The sequence below is a fragment of the Vipera ursinii genome (assembly GCF_947247035.1).
Source record: "Vipera ursinii genome assembly, chromosome: 2".
Lineage (NCBI taxonomy): Eukaryota > Metazoa > Chordata > Lepidosauria > Squamata > Viperidae > Vipera > Vipera ursinii.
In genome coordinates, this window is record NC_139513.1 from 265,853,975 (window position 1) to 265,872,561 (window position 18,587).

Sequence of the window (18,587 nt, forward strand, 5' to 3'; positions counted from 1 at the left end):
GAGCTGATGCGCCACCACACTCTCAACAACCTTCGCAAGAAAGCGAAGGTTGGAGACAGGACGAAAGTTGTTCAATACAGCCGGGTCCAGGGCAGGCTTCTTGAGGAGAGGCCTCACCACCGCCTCCTTCAAGACGGCGGGGAAGATACCCTCACTCAAAGAAGCCGATATAACTGCCTGGAACCAGCTGCGTGTCCTCTCCCGGGCTGCATAAACCAGCCAGGAAGGGCATGGGTCCAGTAAACATGTGGTGGTGCTCAGCCTCCCCATGATCCTGTCCACTTCCTCCGGAGTCACAGAATCAAACTCCTCCCAGATGATATCGACAAGACCACCCGTGTCCTGATCGTCAGACTCTGCCCAGTCAGAGTCCAAACCGGTCCGAATCCGAGCGATTTTGTCCGACAGATGTTGGTTAAACTCCTCGGCACGTCCCTGCAAGGGATCCTCCCTCACCTCCTGATTTAGGAGGGAGCGAGTCACCCTAAACAGGGCAGCCGGGCGATTATCTGCGGACGCAATAAGGGTGGCGAAGTGGTTAGACCTCGCCTCCCTAATTGCAGCGAGATAAGACCTAATATAGGCTCTTAGTCGCAATCGGTCGGGTTCGGATCGGCTGGACCTCCAACCGCTCTCTAGGCCCCGTCTCCGACGCTTCATCTCCCGGAGCTCCGCAGAAAACCATGGAGCCCGGCGGGATCTGCACCGGGTCAGGGGCCGCAAGGGTACAACTCGGTCAAGGGCCTCAGTGGCCGTCCTTTCCCAGGCTTCCACTAAGGCCTCGGCCGAGCTGTGAGCGAGGGAGGCAGGTGGGGACCCCAGCGCCGCCTGGAACCTCTGGGGATCCATTAAGCGTCTGGGGCGGTACCATTTGAGTGGTTCCAAACACCCACGGCGGGGGGTGGCAAAACGGAAGACCAGCCGCAGGAGATGATGATCGGTCCATGACAGGGGCATAATAATTGGAGAGCCCCCACCAAGATCATCTAACCACCGTCCAGACAAGAAAACAAGGTCAAGGGTGTGGCCTCCTTCATGAGTCGGTCCCGTAATTACTTGCGTCAGGTCCATGGCCGTCATGGAAGCCATGAACTCCCGAGCCAACTCAGATGATCCTCCCAGCGATGGTAGGTTGAAGTCCCCCAAAACTATAAGTTTCGGGAACTCAACCACCAGCCCAGAGAGGACATCGAGCAGCTCAGGCAGGGCTGCTGCTGCGTGACTAGGCGAAAGGTACACCAGCAGCAAGCCCAACTGCGCACCAGGGCCGCATCTCAAAAAGAGAGACTCACACCCGACTGTCTGGGGAACGGTGGCCTCCCGTGGACACAAGGTCTCCCTCACAACAACAGCCACTCCCCCACCCCTACCCTGAGCCCGAGGCCGGTGCAGCACCCGGAAACCTGGTGGGCAAAGATCAACCAGAGGAACACCGCCCTCTGGGCCCAACCAGGTCTCCGTGATGCAAGCCAGGTCAGCCTGCTCACCCTCGACCAAGTCTCGAACGAGAGGAGCCTTATTAACGACCGACCTGGCATTCAAATACACCAGCCGGAGCTCAGGAGGCTGCACATCCTCACTCCCGGGACCTCGGGGCGGAACCAGAGGGTCGGAGTGCCTCACCGCTTGTAAGCAGCGGAGAGGCCTTCCCTGAGACCGATACGGCCCTCTGTTCCTACACCTGCTGCCATTCCCTATCGTCGTGGGAATGGACAATCCCACGACTGGCCCTGGAGCCCCAGAAGCAGCCGACCCCCGCTCCTCCCCACCGCGATCAGCCTCAGCACTAGCCTGAACAAAGGTAGTTGGACTGCCCCCCTCGTCCAAACAACCAAAAAAAGAACCCTCCCTCCTCCCTAACCCCCAAAAAAATTTTGACAAAAAACAAATCAAGGACTTCCTGTTAGGTTTACGTCGGAGGCCCATAACCGTGCCCGGCCATCTCTCAGGATCCCAATAGATGGGACCTTCCTCGAGATTATACTCGGCTGGAAAGGCGGGCCGCCTCCAGGAAGGGGGAGCACCCCTGAGGGCGAGCAAGTCCGTAGAGGAGTACCTAAAACAAGGCATAAAGCAGTCCAGATATAGGCAGTCCATAATCAGTTGATTTAAGGAGGAACCAAACAGAGAGCAAATAGATGTCCCGAGCCTCCACCCAGCCACTGCCACTCAGCTGGGTGTCACCCCAGGACAGGCCAACCACCGCCCTCTCACGACAGTTGGAAAGCCTATACCAGGGGGGAATAGTCCGAAACATCCATCCTGGGTACAGCATGTCCCCTAGAGCTCTCACCTCTAGGGGCAGCAGATGTAAGTTCAGGCCACCCTCTCACTGTGGCCAGTACCCAGGGAACTCTGAATCCTTTGGGGCCGATATGTGAATGGCAATAGAGAACAGTCCGAAGGCAGGGATGAGATAGTGTATTACATCATCAAAGTCTGCACTACTAGGTGGCCAAATCCTCCGCTGCTCTGTCCTTCGAAAAAGTTGATAATGGCCAATTCTGCAATCATTGGGGTCTTCCAAATTATCTAGTTCTTTTAGGTCCACAAATCCAATGGCACCAACCAGAGTCACAACTGGTGTCACGGGAAACATAGATCTTTCAAGGGACCACTGGGCTCCACTGGGATCCACCGGCATTAACCGGCTAGCCCAGGAACCCTCGAGGCCACCAACAGCAGCAAGAGTACCAGGCCATCCAGAAAGAGCAAAGCAAGCAGAGGAAACAATAAGTTGATTACAGCGTCGCCGCTGAGCCACCAGGGCTATTTGCTATTTCTACAATAACAGTTTTAAGCGCCATTAAGCTACAATCTTCAAAAGCTGGTTAAGAAATCAGGAAAAGTAATTTAAATTCCATTCTCCTGAGATGGGAGTTTCTCCCCAATTTTGGAATGGCAATCCAGGTAATCATAAGTTTCCTAAAGTTTTCTCTTATCATTCATTTTGTGGTTGAGATGGGCTAAAATTAATGTAATAAACAAAACAAATATTAATAAATTAAATAAAATTTAACACAAACAATTGTATTATCCTAATTTGTTTCATCTTCATGTTATAACTTTTAAGACTGTTTGAACATGTAATTACATATGATGATGTATTTATCACAGGAAGTATATTATAATTATTTTACATAATATTAAAATAGGACATAAATCTGGAACATTCAACTTAGAAAGCATGTTTCCGAATTTACCACAGCCCTTCACATATCTAGCTTTGTTAGTACAGTCCTTATATTTTATTTTGACATATTATGAATGGGAGAATTTTTTCATACCTCTCTGCACCTGCTGTTAAAAGAAGCTTCCATTTTTCGTCTGGTATCTGGAATGCTGCACTTCTTCATAACAGGAAAATAGTGGGGATATTTTAAGGTAACTTTATACTTGTCAGCTTCAATCTTCTCTAAACTACTGATAAAATCCTCAGGCAGGGCACCTGAGAAACACATTTCACTACAGGATTAATATAAGGATACATTTTTTCGGGCATGTCTTTTAACAAATCATTTTATACGTTTAGTGGTCAATAGATTTCTACAGACAAAAGGCATTTAAGGAACTTTACCTCTGAAATATAAGTTAAAACTGCCTGTACATACAAATGAGTAAGCAATGGTTTTATCAGTTAATTGCCATATTAAAGTAATCATGCTTATTTTATTATTAACGAAGAGCAAAATTCTAATATCTATTTAAATGCATTGTTGTGATAACAATAGAAATTTAAGCAGGCATTTATTTTCTGGAGTTAAATAATAAAGTATTTAAAATCAAAGTAGAACCTTGTCGAGAACACAGGAACAAGTAGCCAAAACCTGTCAAAGCAGTTAAAGTTGATCACCGTATGAAACAATTTCAATATAGCATGAACACTTTCTGTATTGTAGTGTTTACTAATATGATGGTATTATTTGAAATATAGACATATCTCAAAAATAGCAAACAGAAATACTCACGAAGTTCATTTTGAGAAAATATCAGAAATGTGTTATCTTCATTGAGATTTTTGCTGAAATCTATACATAATTCACTCAGCTTCTGCTTGATTGACTTGATTTCCTAAATTTCAATTCATATATAAAAAGCAAAATGTTACATTAAAGCAGACATGTCAAACACAAGGCCCGGGGGCCAGATCTGGCCCGCGAAGTGGTTTCATGTGGCCCGCGAAGCCATCCTGGAAACAGTGAGGGAACAGCCCCCACTGCCTTGGCCCTGGCCCAGAGACCCTCCTCCTGCCAGAGACCCTCAGATCTGTCCCACTCCTGCCCAGACCCCCATAGGCACCCTTGATGCGAAGGATGTAGAGCTGGCCACGCCCACCCAGTAGGCCATACACACTCTAGCCACGCCCACCCAGTAGGCCATGCCCACCCAGTAGGCCACACCCACCCGGCCCCCTGAGGGCAACCGCCATGCTGATGCGGCCCTCAATGAAATTGTGTTTGACACCCCTGCATTAAAGGTATCACTGTTCATTACTGACGTTGTACAGAACATTCAAAACAAGTGCTTCTCAAAGTGTGCTGTCCCTAATGTTCTGCATGAACATGGAACAGTCTATGAAGAAGATGCTATGTGCTTCCTATGAGACACAAATGACTTAATGTTTCAAAGAGAGATGCTTTCCTTATGCTAACATGCTTTGTGAACAACCTCCTTCCATTGTTTTGCTTTCAAGGACATGGCCCAGCTTTATTCTTATTATTCTCATCTTTGGCACACAGTTTAAAGGGAACAAGAATAAGGAAACTACTATCTTTTAAGCACTTTTCTGAACTATGGTGCCATAGTTGGATAAGGCAGATAAAAAAATAAACTTCTTTATTAAAGTATACAAAAAATTCCCAGTATTCATTTAATACGTATTCATAAATTCAGAATATAACACAAAAAAATGAAGGTACAGTTAGACCATAAAATTATATCACTTGAAATAGTCTTTATCACTTATTCTACAGAATTTGCAATCTTAGAGTAAGTAGGAAACCAAGGGCACTTTTGTATAGGATTTCAATGTGTTATTTGTAAGCCTTATTTTTTAATTTTTCCCTTTTAAAAAGTATTGAATTATGCTACACTTACATTCTGGACTTCTGCAGGAAGGTGAAGCCCATTCCTTTCCCCCATTTTTATTGACTTCTCTAAGTATCTTTTAGCTTCTGGTCTTAAAGTCTCTGGGTTACACGTTTGCTGTAATGTAAAGAAATAATAACATATAATATATTCAAAGTTCAGTATTAATACATGAGTCATATTTCTATATAAAACATGAAATATTTTGCCTGGTATCAGAACAGTTTGAATTTTTCTATTCAGTGATGCATGCCTATTCAACAGCAAAAAACAGTTTTGGCAGAACAGATTCCTTATCCTCCGAATTCCTCTTATTTCCTAAAGTGGATTAAGAGCGCCTTTTCCAAAAAAAATAATATTACTTAAGAGAGAACTTTTACAAAATGTTTTATAGGTGGCACTTAGATCCTAAAAAATTAGCAAGTATGTATCCGAACTGCCAGCCCAAATGTTGGAGGTGTGGTTGTGAGGATGCAATGTATTTTCATATATGGTGGATTTGTAAAAGGGTTAAAGCTTTTTGGATTAAAATTTGGTGGAATATGCAAAAAATATTCAAGAAAAGGATAAAGTTTTGTCTGCAACTGTTTTTATTGGGTATTATCACAGATACTACCGTTGTGGACACTAAGTTGATGTTGAATTTAATTACGGCAGCGAGACTTTTAGTAGCGCAATATTGGAAGAAGGAAGAACTGCCGACAATAGAAGAATGGACTTTAAAAGTTTCCAATTTGGCGGAAATGGCGAAGATTTCAGCGTATTTGAAAGACCAATCGCAACAGAGATATATTGTGGAGTGGAGAAGATGGACTGATTATATCCAGAATAAATATGGGACTAAAAAGTTTCACTTAGCATTTGAATAAGTAGTGGATTTATATGATGTATAACTAGCTTGTAGTTATTTTATTAAGAGTTAAAGTGCGATAGAATTTAATATTTTATTGTTGTTTGCATATTTTAGATTATGTTTGTTTGCATTTTTATACCCTGTATTTAGCTCTGGGAAGTCGGGGAGGGGAGGGGAGAGTTGGGGAGGTTTGGGGAGAGGGGAGGGGGATGGGTGGGGTTTTGTATTCAAAAATGTACTGTAAAACTTTTCAATTTAAAAAATAATAATATGTGGTATAAAGTTGGTGTTAAACAGCTTTAATTGTATACTAATAACAGTCTCATAAACCTGAAGACTAGATGTATAGATTACAGCTAGAAACCAAGAGTAAGCTTGCCTTAAATCACCTAGTAATTTGTGCAGATGGGGACTGTAGCCAAGAAATTAAAAGACGCTTGCTCCTGGGGAGGAAAGCCATGGCAAATCTAGACAGCACACTAAAAAGCAGAGACATCACCCTGTCAACAAAAGATTGCCGGAAGAAATATCAACAACCTAAATACGCAGATGATACCACTCTAATGGCAGAAAGTGAAGAAGAACTAAAGAGCCTCTTGTTGCAGGTGAAGAAGGAGAGTTCAAAACTTGGGTTGAAACTTAACATTAAGAAAACCAAGATCATGGCATCTGGCCCTCTCAATTCCTGGCAAATAGATGGGGAAGAAATGGAGGTAGTGACAGATTTTATTTTCCTGGGCTCCAAGATCACTGCAGATGGGGACTGTAGCCAAGAAATTAAAAGACGCTTGCTCCTGGGGAGGAAAGCCATGGCAAATCTAGACAGCACACTAAAAAGCAGAGACATCACCCTGTCAACAAAAGACTGCCGGAAGAAATATCAACAACCTAAGATACGCAGATGATACCACTCTAATGGCAGAAAGTGAAGAAGAACTAAAGAGCCTCTTGTTGCAGGTGAAGAAGGAGAGTTCAAAACTTGGGTTGAAACTTAACATTAAGAAAACCAAGATCATGGCATCTGGCCCTCTCAATTCCTGGCAAATAGATGGGGAAGAAATGGAGGTAGTGACAGATTTTATTTTCCTGGGCTCCAAGATCACTGCAGATGGGGACTGTAGCCAAGAAATTAAAAGACGCTTGCTCCTGGGGAGGAAAGCCATGGCAAATCTAGACAGCACACTAAAAAGCAGAGACATCACCCTGTCAACAAAAGTGTGTATAGTCAAGGCTATGGTCTTCCCAGTTGCAATGTATGGCAGTGAAAGTTGGACCATAAGAAAGGCTGAGCGCCAAAGAATTGAGGCCTTTGAACTGTGGTGCTGGAGAAGACTCCTGCGAGTCCCTTGGACTGCAAGGCGATCAAACCGGTCAGTCCTAGAGGAGATCAACCCTGACTGCTCTTTAGAAGGCCAGATCCTGAAGCTAAAACTCAAGTACTTTGGCCACCTAATGAGAAGGAAGGACTCACTGGAGAAGAGCCTAATGCTGGGAAAGATTGAGGGCAATAGAAGAAGGGGACGACAGAGAATGAGGTGGCTGGATGGAGTCACTGAAGCAGTAGGCGTGAGCTTAAATGGACTCCAGAAGATGGTAGAGGACAGAAAGGCCTGGAGGAATGTTGTCCATGGGGTCGCGATGGCTCGGACACGACTTCGCAGCTAACAACAACAAATCTGTGCCAGACTGGAAAAGGAGCTGATCTGTCTCTTATTTGAAATAGTGAACTAATTAAGCCAGCTAGCCATTTTCTATTGGTATAAACATCTTAATTTGTGCCCATATGTCTCACAAATATGCATGGAATTGGTGCCAGGTGAGAAAATTTAGCTAATACAGAACTCCTATTTATCAATTAATATTCTTTCAGAAGTATAAAAGGTAAAGGTAAAAAGGTAAAGGTTCTCCCGCACATGCGTGCTAGTCATTTTCAACTCTAGGGGCCGGTGCTCATCTCCGTTTCAAAGCCGAAGAGCTTGTCCGAGGACGTCTCCATGGTCATGTGGCCGGCATGTCTAGACGCCAAAGGCGCACGGAATGCTGTTACCTTCCCACTGGAGTGGTCCCTATTTTTCTACTTCCCTTTTTACGTGCTTTCGAACTGCTAGGTTGAAAGAAGCTGGGACGAGTAACAGGCGCTCAGTCTGCTTACTATCAAAATAATGTAAACAAACATTAAAAGAAAACATTACATAATATATAAGACAGTATATTATGAGGATCCATAGACTTTTTTAAAAAAACAAACAGATTTGTCTCAGTTAATTTGCCATTTATAGATATTACATGAAACTACTGTCAGCTGAGGAGTAATATCAAACCACTTTAACTCAGGATGCTGTAAAGTGACTAAGAACAAAGAAGATTTATGCTTTTAAAAATATCCCATCCTTGTTTTGTTTAAACTTGTACCTACCATCCTTCCACATTCATTTAAATTCAAAATTTGCCACTAAACTTTACTTGACATGTCTCACAATATAGGCTAGCTCTAACACATCAAATTAGCAGCATCTTTGGGAGGAGATTGTCCCCCTATTTTCATCTAGCTTTGGTTGAAATGCCCTTTATTCTACCTCCTGAGGAATTATATGTCCAAAATCTGAACATATTGATGTATGCATAATAATAATAATGGAGCAGACTTTCTCCCAAGATGGCTGCTGAATGGTAGGAATTTTTCTTTTTCCTTCCAAAGATCTGCTGATTTTGCTGCCAAAGCTGGTTCTTTGGCAGTGTTGTTTCCTGGATTTGACCGGGAGTACTTAGGAAAGACCAAAGATGGCTTTCAGTTGGCTGCGGACCCACCTAGGAAGGGGAGCCTTGAAGATTCCAGTTCCCCATGGGAGTAGTTGGAAAGTCACTGGTCATCCATCTCCTTCTCAGCAGTTCATTTTCTTAAGCATGTCTGGGTTTTAATTTCACTTTTGAATCTTTTGATTCACTTTGCTTTTTATCTTTAAAAGTTGACCGGTTGGCTGAATGCTGATTTATTTTAACTTCTGATTTTTTTTCTTTATGTTATTTTGCATAACTTTTGCTTTTCCGTAAGGAAACATGGTGGTTCTAGGATAGTGAAAGTGCTTTTTTGTTTGATTGATAGAATAAGAACTCTGTTGGTTCGAATATGAAACAGCATATATTACGGGGGAAAGAGAGGGAATTAGTTGTTGTAATACTTTGAGATTTGTATTGATGATATTTAAATTTAATGGAATTATTGTACTCAGCTGCCATGTTACTTTTCAAATATGTAAATGTAATATTGGAAAATTAATAAAAAAACCTTGAAAAAATAAAAAAGTGCTTTCATTTGATTTACATCCAATATTGTACTTTCACCACAGGGTTTCTGCATTTTATTAATTTGCAAAATATTTGGAATTTAGTTTTTAATTTTTTCTTTTAATTTTGGATCGAAATATCCAGAAAATATCTTCCCTACTTCTTTATTTCACTTAGCTTCAGCATTCTTTGTTCCTGGCTGTTACACAGCAACAGTGTATCAGATTACAAGACAAACAAATGTGACTGATATATTTGAAAAGAAATTTTTTGGCAACATGCATTATTTAGTTGAAAGCTTTTTTTAAAAAGTTTGATGACAATTTCATCCTCTTTAGCACCGGTGGTTGGGACATAGACTTGGATTACCATGATATTGAATGGTTTGCCTTGAATTTGCTCTGAGATCATTCTGTCATTTTTGGATTGTATCCCAGTATTGCTTTTCCTACTCTTTTAGTGACTATGAAGGCAACTCCATTTCTTCTGAGGGATTCTTGCCCACAGTAGTATACCTGATGGTCATTTGAATTAAATTCACCCATTCCTGTCCATTTTAGTTTGCTGATTCCTAAGATGTTGATGTTCAGTCTTGTCATCTCTTGTTTGACCACGTCCAGCTTGCCTTGATTCATGGATCTTACATTCCAGGTTCCTATGGAGAATAAATCTTTACAGCATCGGACTTTCCTTTCACCACCAGATGCATCCACAGCTGAGCATCCTTTCGGCTTTGGCCCAGTTGCTTCATTCTTTCTGGCACTACTAGTACTAGCCCTCTGCTCTTCCCCAGTAGCATATTGGACACCTTCCGACCTGAGGGGCTCATCTTCCAGCATCATATCTTTTTGCCTTTTGGTACTGTCCATGGGGTTTTCATGGCAAAGATACTGGAGTGGTTTGCCATTTCCTTCTCCAGTGGAGCACATTTTGTCAGAACTCTCTGCTATGACCTGTCTGTCTTGGGTGGCCCTGCACGGCATAGCTCATACTTCATTGAGTTACGCAAGCCCCTTTGCCGCGACAAGGCAGTAATCCATAAAGGGGGGTTGGTGGGTAGAGGAGTTAAACTATTTCCAACCATAACAGATCAGGAGTGTTGTTTCTCTGCAGCTTTGAAGGTAGGAGGGAGATTTCTTTTCAGCTATCCACCCTGGAAAGCTTAATGAAGACCAAGACTAACAGGCTGCCTTCAACAAACGCTTATAAACACACCCTGGTTTTGGAACTGCTTCTCTATACCTAATTATGCTCTTCTTTATAAATGATGCTTTTTATGTGCACATTTGACATCTGAAATTCACCCCCATTTGAGAAAGTGTTTTCATCCAGTAGACAGAATATTTAGGGTTATTCTGTGGCCATATAACAGCATCAAATGCTGCAATTCTCAATGAATGTGCTTTTTGGACATGTGATGGAGCAGTTCAGAATATGGAAGGACTGATTCAGAAGATGTGTGCTAAGCAAAGTTATATCCAGGTCTTCCTCAGTGTATGAACTCTTGCCTATTTCTTGGATTGTATTATTACATCACTCTTTAGAATATGTCCCTGGATAGAATATAGCCCTATAGAATATAACCCTGAATAGACTTTATCTTTAATTTTTGTGTGGTGCATTAAGGCTTAAAGTGATGGACAAATGAACCCACTGGATCACTCCAAAAATACGGAGAAATGTTGGTAGAAGATGATATGTAAAAGGACTTTTCACCATTCCTTTCTGTTCCTTACAACCTCAAGGTTTTTTTTTAAATGTTTTGAGACATGCGAGTTCAGAAATGGAATGCATTGTGGCAGAGAATCACATGAACTGAGTGGAGGCATTTTCTTTGAGCAGAACTTTCATTCAACAAAGAGAGGCTGAATTCATTAGCTGTACAGGCCAAGCCGGATGCTTCTTTTCTGTTCATCAGCAAAAATGGAATCAAATTGCAGGGCAACACCTCTAGGCAACTGAGTGTCTTCTATTGAAAATCATCAATTTTAGAGACAGGCTTCCTGACGGAGCATTGTTTATACATATAAAAGGGAAAAACAAGGCTCCAATGAACAGCAAAGGAATGTGCCACAGAAGTAATTCAGCTGTCATCAAGACTTGAAGAAGCCATTTAATTGGCTGTCCTTTTATGTACAAAAACAATCATACAATAATCGTCAGACAAGTAACCAAAGAAGAATAGATTCTATGGAAAATGTTAGACATGGAATAAAGGTTTTATACTAGTGAAGATCATTAGGTAGTTTTACAAATTTAGTTTAAAGATAAATTGAAACAAAAAAGTAAGATTCTTGTTGGCTTATTAATTAATAGTTTCCTCAGTGTACAGATGCAGGTGAAAGTATTAATATCCATCCGCCTTTCCCTCCCCCAAAATCCCAATTTCCTGTTAAATAAAGTTGAAACTGATATAAGGTAGTGACATCCACTATTCTTATTCCAGTGTCCATACAGCAGACACTTTGCTTTTGATGTATGACTTCATATATTCTTGTAAATAATAAAACAAATGAAAATGGTATTTCTGAGAAAATAAAATCATTATTGGATGCTAGTGATCTCTCAAGCAGGCTGTTTTCTTTAATTAGTATCATAGATATTTTCAATGTCATAATAAGTCACTGATTATGTATAAAAATAATCAGGCATTTTGGGTCATTATGTGCAGTATAGTGAATATGGACAAGAAAAAGAAAAGCAGAAGGTTTTCTGAGGAGGAAAGGAAGAAGACAAGGATCAAGACTACAAAACTATTTCCATAGAAGTTCATATTCCTAAAGCACAACTGCTAGTATCAAAAAGTTTAAAGTCCACAGGACCATAGCCAACCTCCCTAGACGTGGCCACAAGTGGAAAGCTGACCCCAGACTGAACAGAAGGATGGTTTGAATGGTATACAAAGAACCAATGAAATGTTTCAAAGAGATATTGTCTGACATTCAAAGATCAAGATACAACAATATCAATTTGCACCATCCATCATCTCACTAAAAGAGGCCTCCATGAGAGAAGACCAAGGAAGATTCCACTTCTAAAAGGCAGACATAAAAAAAGCCAGTCTGGAGTTTGCTAAAATGAATGTTGACAAGTCACATTTTCTAAGAGAATACCCTCTGGAAAGATGAAAACAAATTACAACTTTTTGCTAAGTCACAGCATCTATAAGTTCACAGAAGAAAAAGTGATGCTATTAAAGAAAAGAACACCATTGTTTACTGGGTACTTTGAATTTGCTGGAGTACAAAGAAATCAGGAAATTGTTAGGACATTCTGGAGCGAAATGCAATGCCCACTGTTAGAAAACTCAGTTACAAGAATGAAACTGTAATCTATACATTGTAAAGAATGGGACTGCATCTGTAAATGGGACTGCATGATTTGTATAAGGTTACCTGATTTATTCTCAGTTTGATTTCCTCTTACATGTTTAAATCATAGAACTATAGGCAAAGAATCGGGCCTCAAGTCATTAAGCGCTCATGTCCATTTAGGTATTGGCCACCAGTGCAGAGTTTTCACTATAAATTGTATAATTTATAAACTCCCAGCTTCACTTTCTGGGCATAGCCTGACAAGAATGAAAGAACCATCATATACTATGCCCAAATTACCCCTACCAAGTGATCCAGAAGGATACCACAGATGTTAATGCTGCAATCCAGAAGAATTAGCAGAGATGCACTTTCCTTATCCAGTTTCATCAATTCACCCATCAACTAAAGTTGTTTCAGAATCGTAATCTGGTTGAAACAGAGGAGTGAAATAGAAGAAATCAGTATAGGTAATCCTTGAGTTACAACAGCAGTTGGGACTAGACTAAGCAATGAGGTTGTAAAGCATAATGCTACATGACCACATCACATAGTGAGGGCAATCCTGGCAGTCCCAGTTGCTTTTATAACCCCCAGGACTACATGGGTTATTGTGGGAAAAAGCTGGGGTCCCAGCTAAGGAGCATGGGGGAGTGAGTGGTTGTGGGCAGGTGCCTATGACTGCAGACAGGCCAGCAGGGGTTGCAGGCCAGTGCTATGGTATGCACGGTGCCAGCAACGACCATGGGTAGGGAAGGGAGTGCAGATGCACACACACTAAGAGTAGATAGGAGGTGCTATGCAGTACACAAAAATCCTGGGATCTTGTACTCCGTAGTATGGCTCCTTGGTAGAAAAAGTAGCAAGATAAAACTTTTAGCAAAGAGTTGTGACTTTCCCTGTCAGCTTTCCCATTGTCTTTGCTTGTGAGAAGCCAAAGGGAAGGTCACAAATGACACTCACATGACTGTGGGATGCTGCAACTATCAGAACTGTGAGGCAATTGCTAAGCGGCTAAACTGCATTCATGTGACTGCAGGATTGTTGCAATGACTGCAACTTCATTGACCAATCATAAGTACCTCTTGTTCAGCACCAACTTTGAATAGCAAAAGAAATAGCACTTAACACCACTTCATAGTGCTTTACAGTATACACTAAATGGTTTACAGAGTCAGCATATTGCTGTTTGATAATAATATGAACTGTTGGTGGATTTCTTTGTTAGTTTTATTTCCCTCAACAATCTGGGTCCTCATTTTACCGACCTCAGAAGGATGAAAGGCTGAGTCAATCCTGACCCGGTCAGGATCAAACTCCTGGCAGTGGGCAGAGTTCTAACCACTGCACCACCATGGCCTTTGAATGGTTGCTGAATGAGTGTCATATATCAAGGACTACCTGCATCAGTTAAATCCATTTGGAATTGTCAGGGCATGTTCTTAATGATTTGTCCCAGAAATGTAAAGTTTGCAACTGGCCTACAATTGCACAAATTTTCCAATTTGAAATACCTCTTTAGGCAACTTGGGAGTATATCTCTTCTGTAAGGAAGCAATGATTAGTTTCTTTAACTCTGCAGCTTGTGCCAGGAGGGGCAAAGGTTGAAAAAATAGGCAACGATGCTAATTTATTCATATGCACACATTCTTGAACTGTATAAGCTGGAAAGGATCCAAAATTACGGGACAAGTGACTGCTGAAGTTACATCCCAAAGATGGAGTCTAAATCAAGGCAAATCTAATCAATTATGTTCATAAAGAATGGTATAAATTGTTGAAAGCATGCCATCAATTATTCTGGCTCATATTGCATATTATGGGAGACCAATGCCAGTCTGTTCCAGGCAGCACAATGGAGAGAAAGAGAAGTGTTCCTAACTGCCTCCTCTGTCATAGAATAGAAATTTAAATGGGCATTGACATGACTCCCACATTCTATATAATCTGATCCATCCATTTGTTTTACCCCATTCAACTAGAACAAGTAGGATTACTATAATTTGGCTTTATAAAGGTACTCTTTAGAAGCAATTGTAGCCACATTCCACAGGTTAACCAGGCATGAGCACTATCACAATGTAGGAAGTATCTATTTCCACTAACTTATTCACATCTACCAGACATTTAGGTTGAACATTTAAGTATACAATCTCCCACCCCTGAAGACTGAAGACATTTATATGAACTGTCAGTCTAAAACTGACTAAAGAATGATTTGACACAATGACAAGCACATACTAGGCCTTCCATCTTATAATTTCTAGTTCTATGCAAACTAAAAAGCAGTGCTCCCATCTATCTCAGACCTGCAATTCTTTAAATCCCAGACCTAGGTGATGCAATCTTAAGTAAATTGACGTTGTTGGAAGCAAACAGTGAAAGGTCTGATAGCGAAGAAAGAAAAAAAAAACACTTCTCTACAGGAAACAAACAGACTGACAGATGCATTTTCCTTTTCCCTCACTGTCTGCTTGGGCTTAGCAGTGGTGGTCATCTCAATTTCTATTCACAAGGAAGGTTGCTGATGCGGCTGCATACTGGCTGGCCATCACCATCAGGCGAAGAGGAACAAATTTTTGCCTTAGCAGAATATATATGTGTGTGTGTGTGTGTGTGTGTGTGTATGTATATGTATATATATATATATGTGTGTGTGTGTGTATATATATATGTGTGTGTGTATATGTATATATGTGTGTATATACATACATACATATACATATACATACATGTATGTATGTTTGTGTGTATATGTATATATATGTGTGTGTGTATACACACACACACTGTATGTATGTATGTATACACACACACACACACACACACACACACACACACACACACACACACATACTGCTCACAGAAAAGCAAATTTCTCTGTTATAGGTGTATACCAACCAAATACAATATATCTCTAAGCAGCAACATAAAGGATCAGATTGGGAAGCAAACTGAAATCTGGGCAGTAAGCTATCTGATTTTATTGTAAGGAGTAAAAAAAAGTAGCCCAGCCCAGCATGATATGCTGGTTGTGGCTGCAGGTTGAAATGACATCTCTGCATTTTAAAAGGGCTGCATGGAAACGACCAAGGTGGCTGCTGCCAGCTCAAATGGTGCCTCCCTGACCTTCCCAAAGTTGTGTAGGAAAAAAGGAACTATCCAGCTGGGAAAGTTATATAGAAGAGTCCTGTATCCCCTGTCAGTATTTCCAGATGGCTGTTTGACCACATGCAGCCTTGAATTCTTCTATGATGTGACTCATTTGCCTAACCTGAGAACTAAAGTTAAAGGCAGAGCCAGGCGTGGAGGAAGGGTGGGAAACAGAAAGACAGCTAAGGAAGGTTCTGACAGCAGAAAAAAAGCCAACAAAGGAGTCCACCAACAGTTCTTACTATTATCAGACAGCAAGGCTTATCAGGATCAAGTATCATAGAAAAGCGGAAGAGAAACGCCTGCTTGACGTCTTTCTCCGTAACGGCTATCCCAAAAACTTCATATTCCAACACACAGCACCCAAACCACAACATTCCACCCAGCCAACCACCACACAAAAACTAACCTTCCCATACACAAAAGGAGTGTCGGAAATGACAGCCAGAATTCTCCAACACCTAGGAATAGCAATAGTCCATAAACCCACAGCCACACTCTGACAGGAATTATCCAGAACCAAAGAGAAGATACAGAAGGATGAAAGAAACAATGTAATTTACAAAATCAACTGTAAGCATTGCAACCAATTATAAGTGGGAAAAACATCATGCCAATTAAAAACCAGGATCCATGAACACCGGCTGGCAGTCAAATGCCACAATCCCAAATCCTTAATGTCTACCCACAACGACCCCAAACAACACCAGTTCAACTGGAGTAGATCCCAAATCCTTAAACTCTACCCACACCGACCCCAAACAACACCAGGTCAATTGGAGTAACACAAAAATCATTGCCCATGCTACTACCCACCACACTCGTGAGTTCATCGAAGCCTGGCACTCCACAAGCAATTCCATCAACAGACACATTAACCTACAACCAGTCTACGAACCCCTCTGAATCCAAATCAACTGCACACCCAACCAGAGACAGCACTGACCTTCAACCAGCCCATGCAAGTTCTAGGTAAAGGGACCTAGAGCCTTGTATCAGGTACATGCTCAAACACAATAAAGTGCTTAAAAAAACACCTTCACCCAATCTTTCTCTACGTCACCTATAATGGCCAAAAGAACTCACTCAAAATAGAATTAAGAAATCCAATCTACTTTAGAAAAGTCCACAATTTTCCAGAAATTATATTGATAGCTTTGGAGGGTTTTTGAATGTGACTTTGCTTCTGATGATCACATGGCAGTAGTCATTGAGTGCATTTTTTATCAATTCTATTAACAATTTTACCCAGTTTTGTGGTGGCTTTTTTTTTTTAGGAATGCTAGCCCTAGCTAACTCACTTATGACATACACACCCCTTCATTTTGTTACCAAAAACTAACTAAATAAGCTAATGGAGACCAGAACCATTAACAATTAATTTTGTTGGACACACGTGAGTTCCTGAATTATAGACTGTGTACTGTAAAAAACAAATCTAGGACCACTGTTCCCCTATTGTCAGCATGTTTTATGAACTTTAAGAATGTACCTATGCAGCTATTATATAGTTTTATGTGGATTTTAAACCTAATACTGAAAGGCTCTTATGTTTTTCAACTTGGTAACTTCCCCAGGTATTTAATAATATTACTGTAGTGCCTGTTCTGTCATTTTTAAAGAGATAGCAATTGACAAAGATGATGAAAACACTGACTATCCAAACTGCAATGGTTTTCATTATAAGGAGTTCTGCAAATATCCAGTAATCTTTATTTCTATTTACCTGTAAATGGACAATCCTTTGGAACACATCCTTTCTCATGCTCATCTCAACATCAAAGTGAGAAAGCTTTTTATCAGCTTCGGTACTTGCCGCACGGACATCGTTATCAGGGGATACGTGTTGTGGGAAATCCAATATGCTTCTTTCCACTATCAGAAGAAGGAAACAAAAACTTTCAAAGAAAATTTAACAAATAACATAGATTGATTAACTTTAAGTATTTGAAGGGAGAGAGTTTCTCATTACAAATATATCATTTAAAGTTTTTAAGCTATGGTTACTAAGACATCTATTAAATAAACACTGGAGACTTTTGTAGGATATTGAGTTGCTACAAAGACAAATACATATTTAATAAACAAATGAGTTATGAGAACAAGAGAAGCAAGAATAAAAAGGCTTTAATTTATGAAAAATGCCATACAAAGTAGTCAGCATTTAATATACGGTATCTAATTTAAAATCAGTAATGGCACTAGAGTAGAGAAATGGTGAAAAACGAGTATCCTTCCACCTAATGAACTACAACCCCCAGCATCTTTCCTCACTGGCCTTGCTGCCTAAGTTTAGGGTAAGTTTAGCGTTGAGCAGCTTCTAGAGCACAATAGTTTCCCATCTTTAGAAGACAATTTTTCAAAATGTTAAATCATTTTTTTAACATTTTTGGTACATTTTTTTTTACTGAATAACCTGAGAAGTGTGAGAAAGGGAAAATATCTACCTGCAGGGAGTTATTTCCAATTACTTTATATGAAGTAGATAATGAAAATAATGAAAATAATGAAATTCAATGGTGAAAAAAGTAAGGTTCTACATTTAGGCACAGGTATAGTATAGGTCAGGGGTAGGCAACCTCGGCTCTTTTATGAGTCATGGACTTCAACTCTCAGAATTCCTGAGCCAGAATTCCTGAGTCAACTTCTGGAAGTTGAAGTCCATGAGTCATAAAAGAGCCGAGGTTGCCTACCCCTGGTATAGGTGGTACCTTGCTCAACAGTAGCAACTGTGAAAGGGATCTTGGGGTCCTAGTGGACAATCACTTAAATATGTGCCAGCAGTGTGCTGCAGCTGCCAAAAAAGCCAACATAGTGCTAGACTGCATTAACAGAGGGACAGAATCAAGATCACTTGAAAAGTGTCAATACCACTTTATAATGCCTTGGTAAGG

The 18,587-nt window shown here is 40.9% G+C and overlaps 1 protein-coding gene across 4 annotated transcripts in view; it reads right to left on the reverse strand.

Annotated features, from left to right (window-relative positions):
• Positions 1–18,587, reverse strand: part of NLN (neurolysin) — a 44,179-nt gene that overhangs the window by 17,206 nt on the left and 8,386 nt on the right. For 3 of the 4 annotated variants that reach the window (XM_083354059.1, XM_083354060.1, XM_083354061.1), the window contains exons 3-6: positions 17,420–17,568; positions 5,098–5,205; positions 3,969–4,071; positions 3,288–3,448 (exon numbers count right to left, since the gene is read on the reverse strand). In XM_083354059.1, the coding sequence (XP_083210185.1) occupies positions 3,288–3,448; positions 3,969–4,071; positions 5,098–5,205; positions 17,420–17,568 (521 nt within the window). Of the gene's footprint in view, positions 1–3,287; positions 3,449–3,968; positions 4,072–5,097; positions 5,206–12,846; positions 12,970–17,419; positions 17,569–18,587 lie in introns of those variants that run through there. The other variant, XM_083354062.1, reaches the window with a different exon arrangement.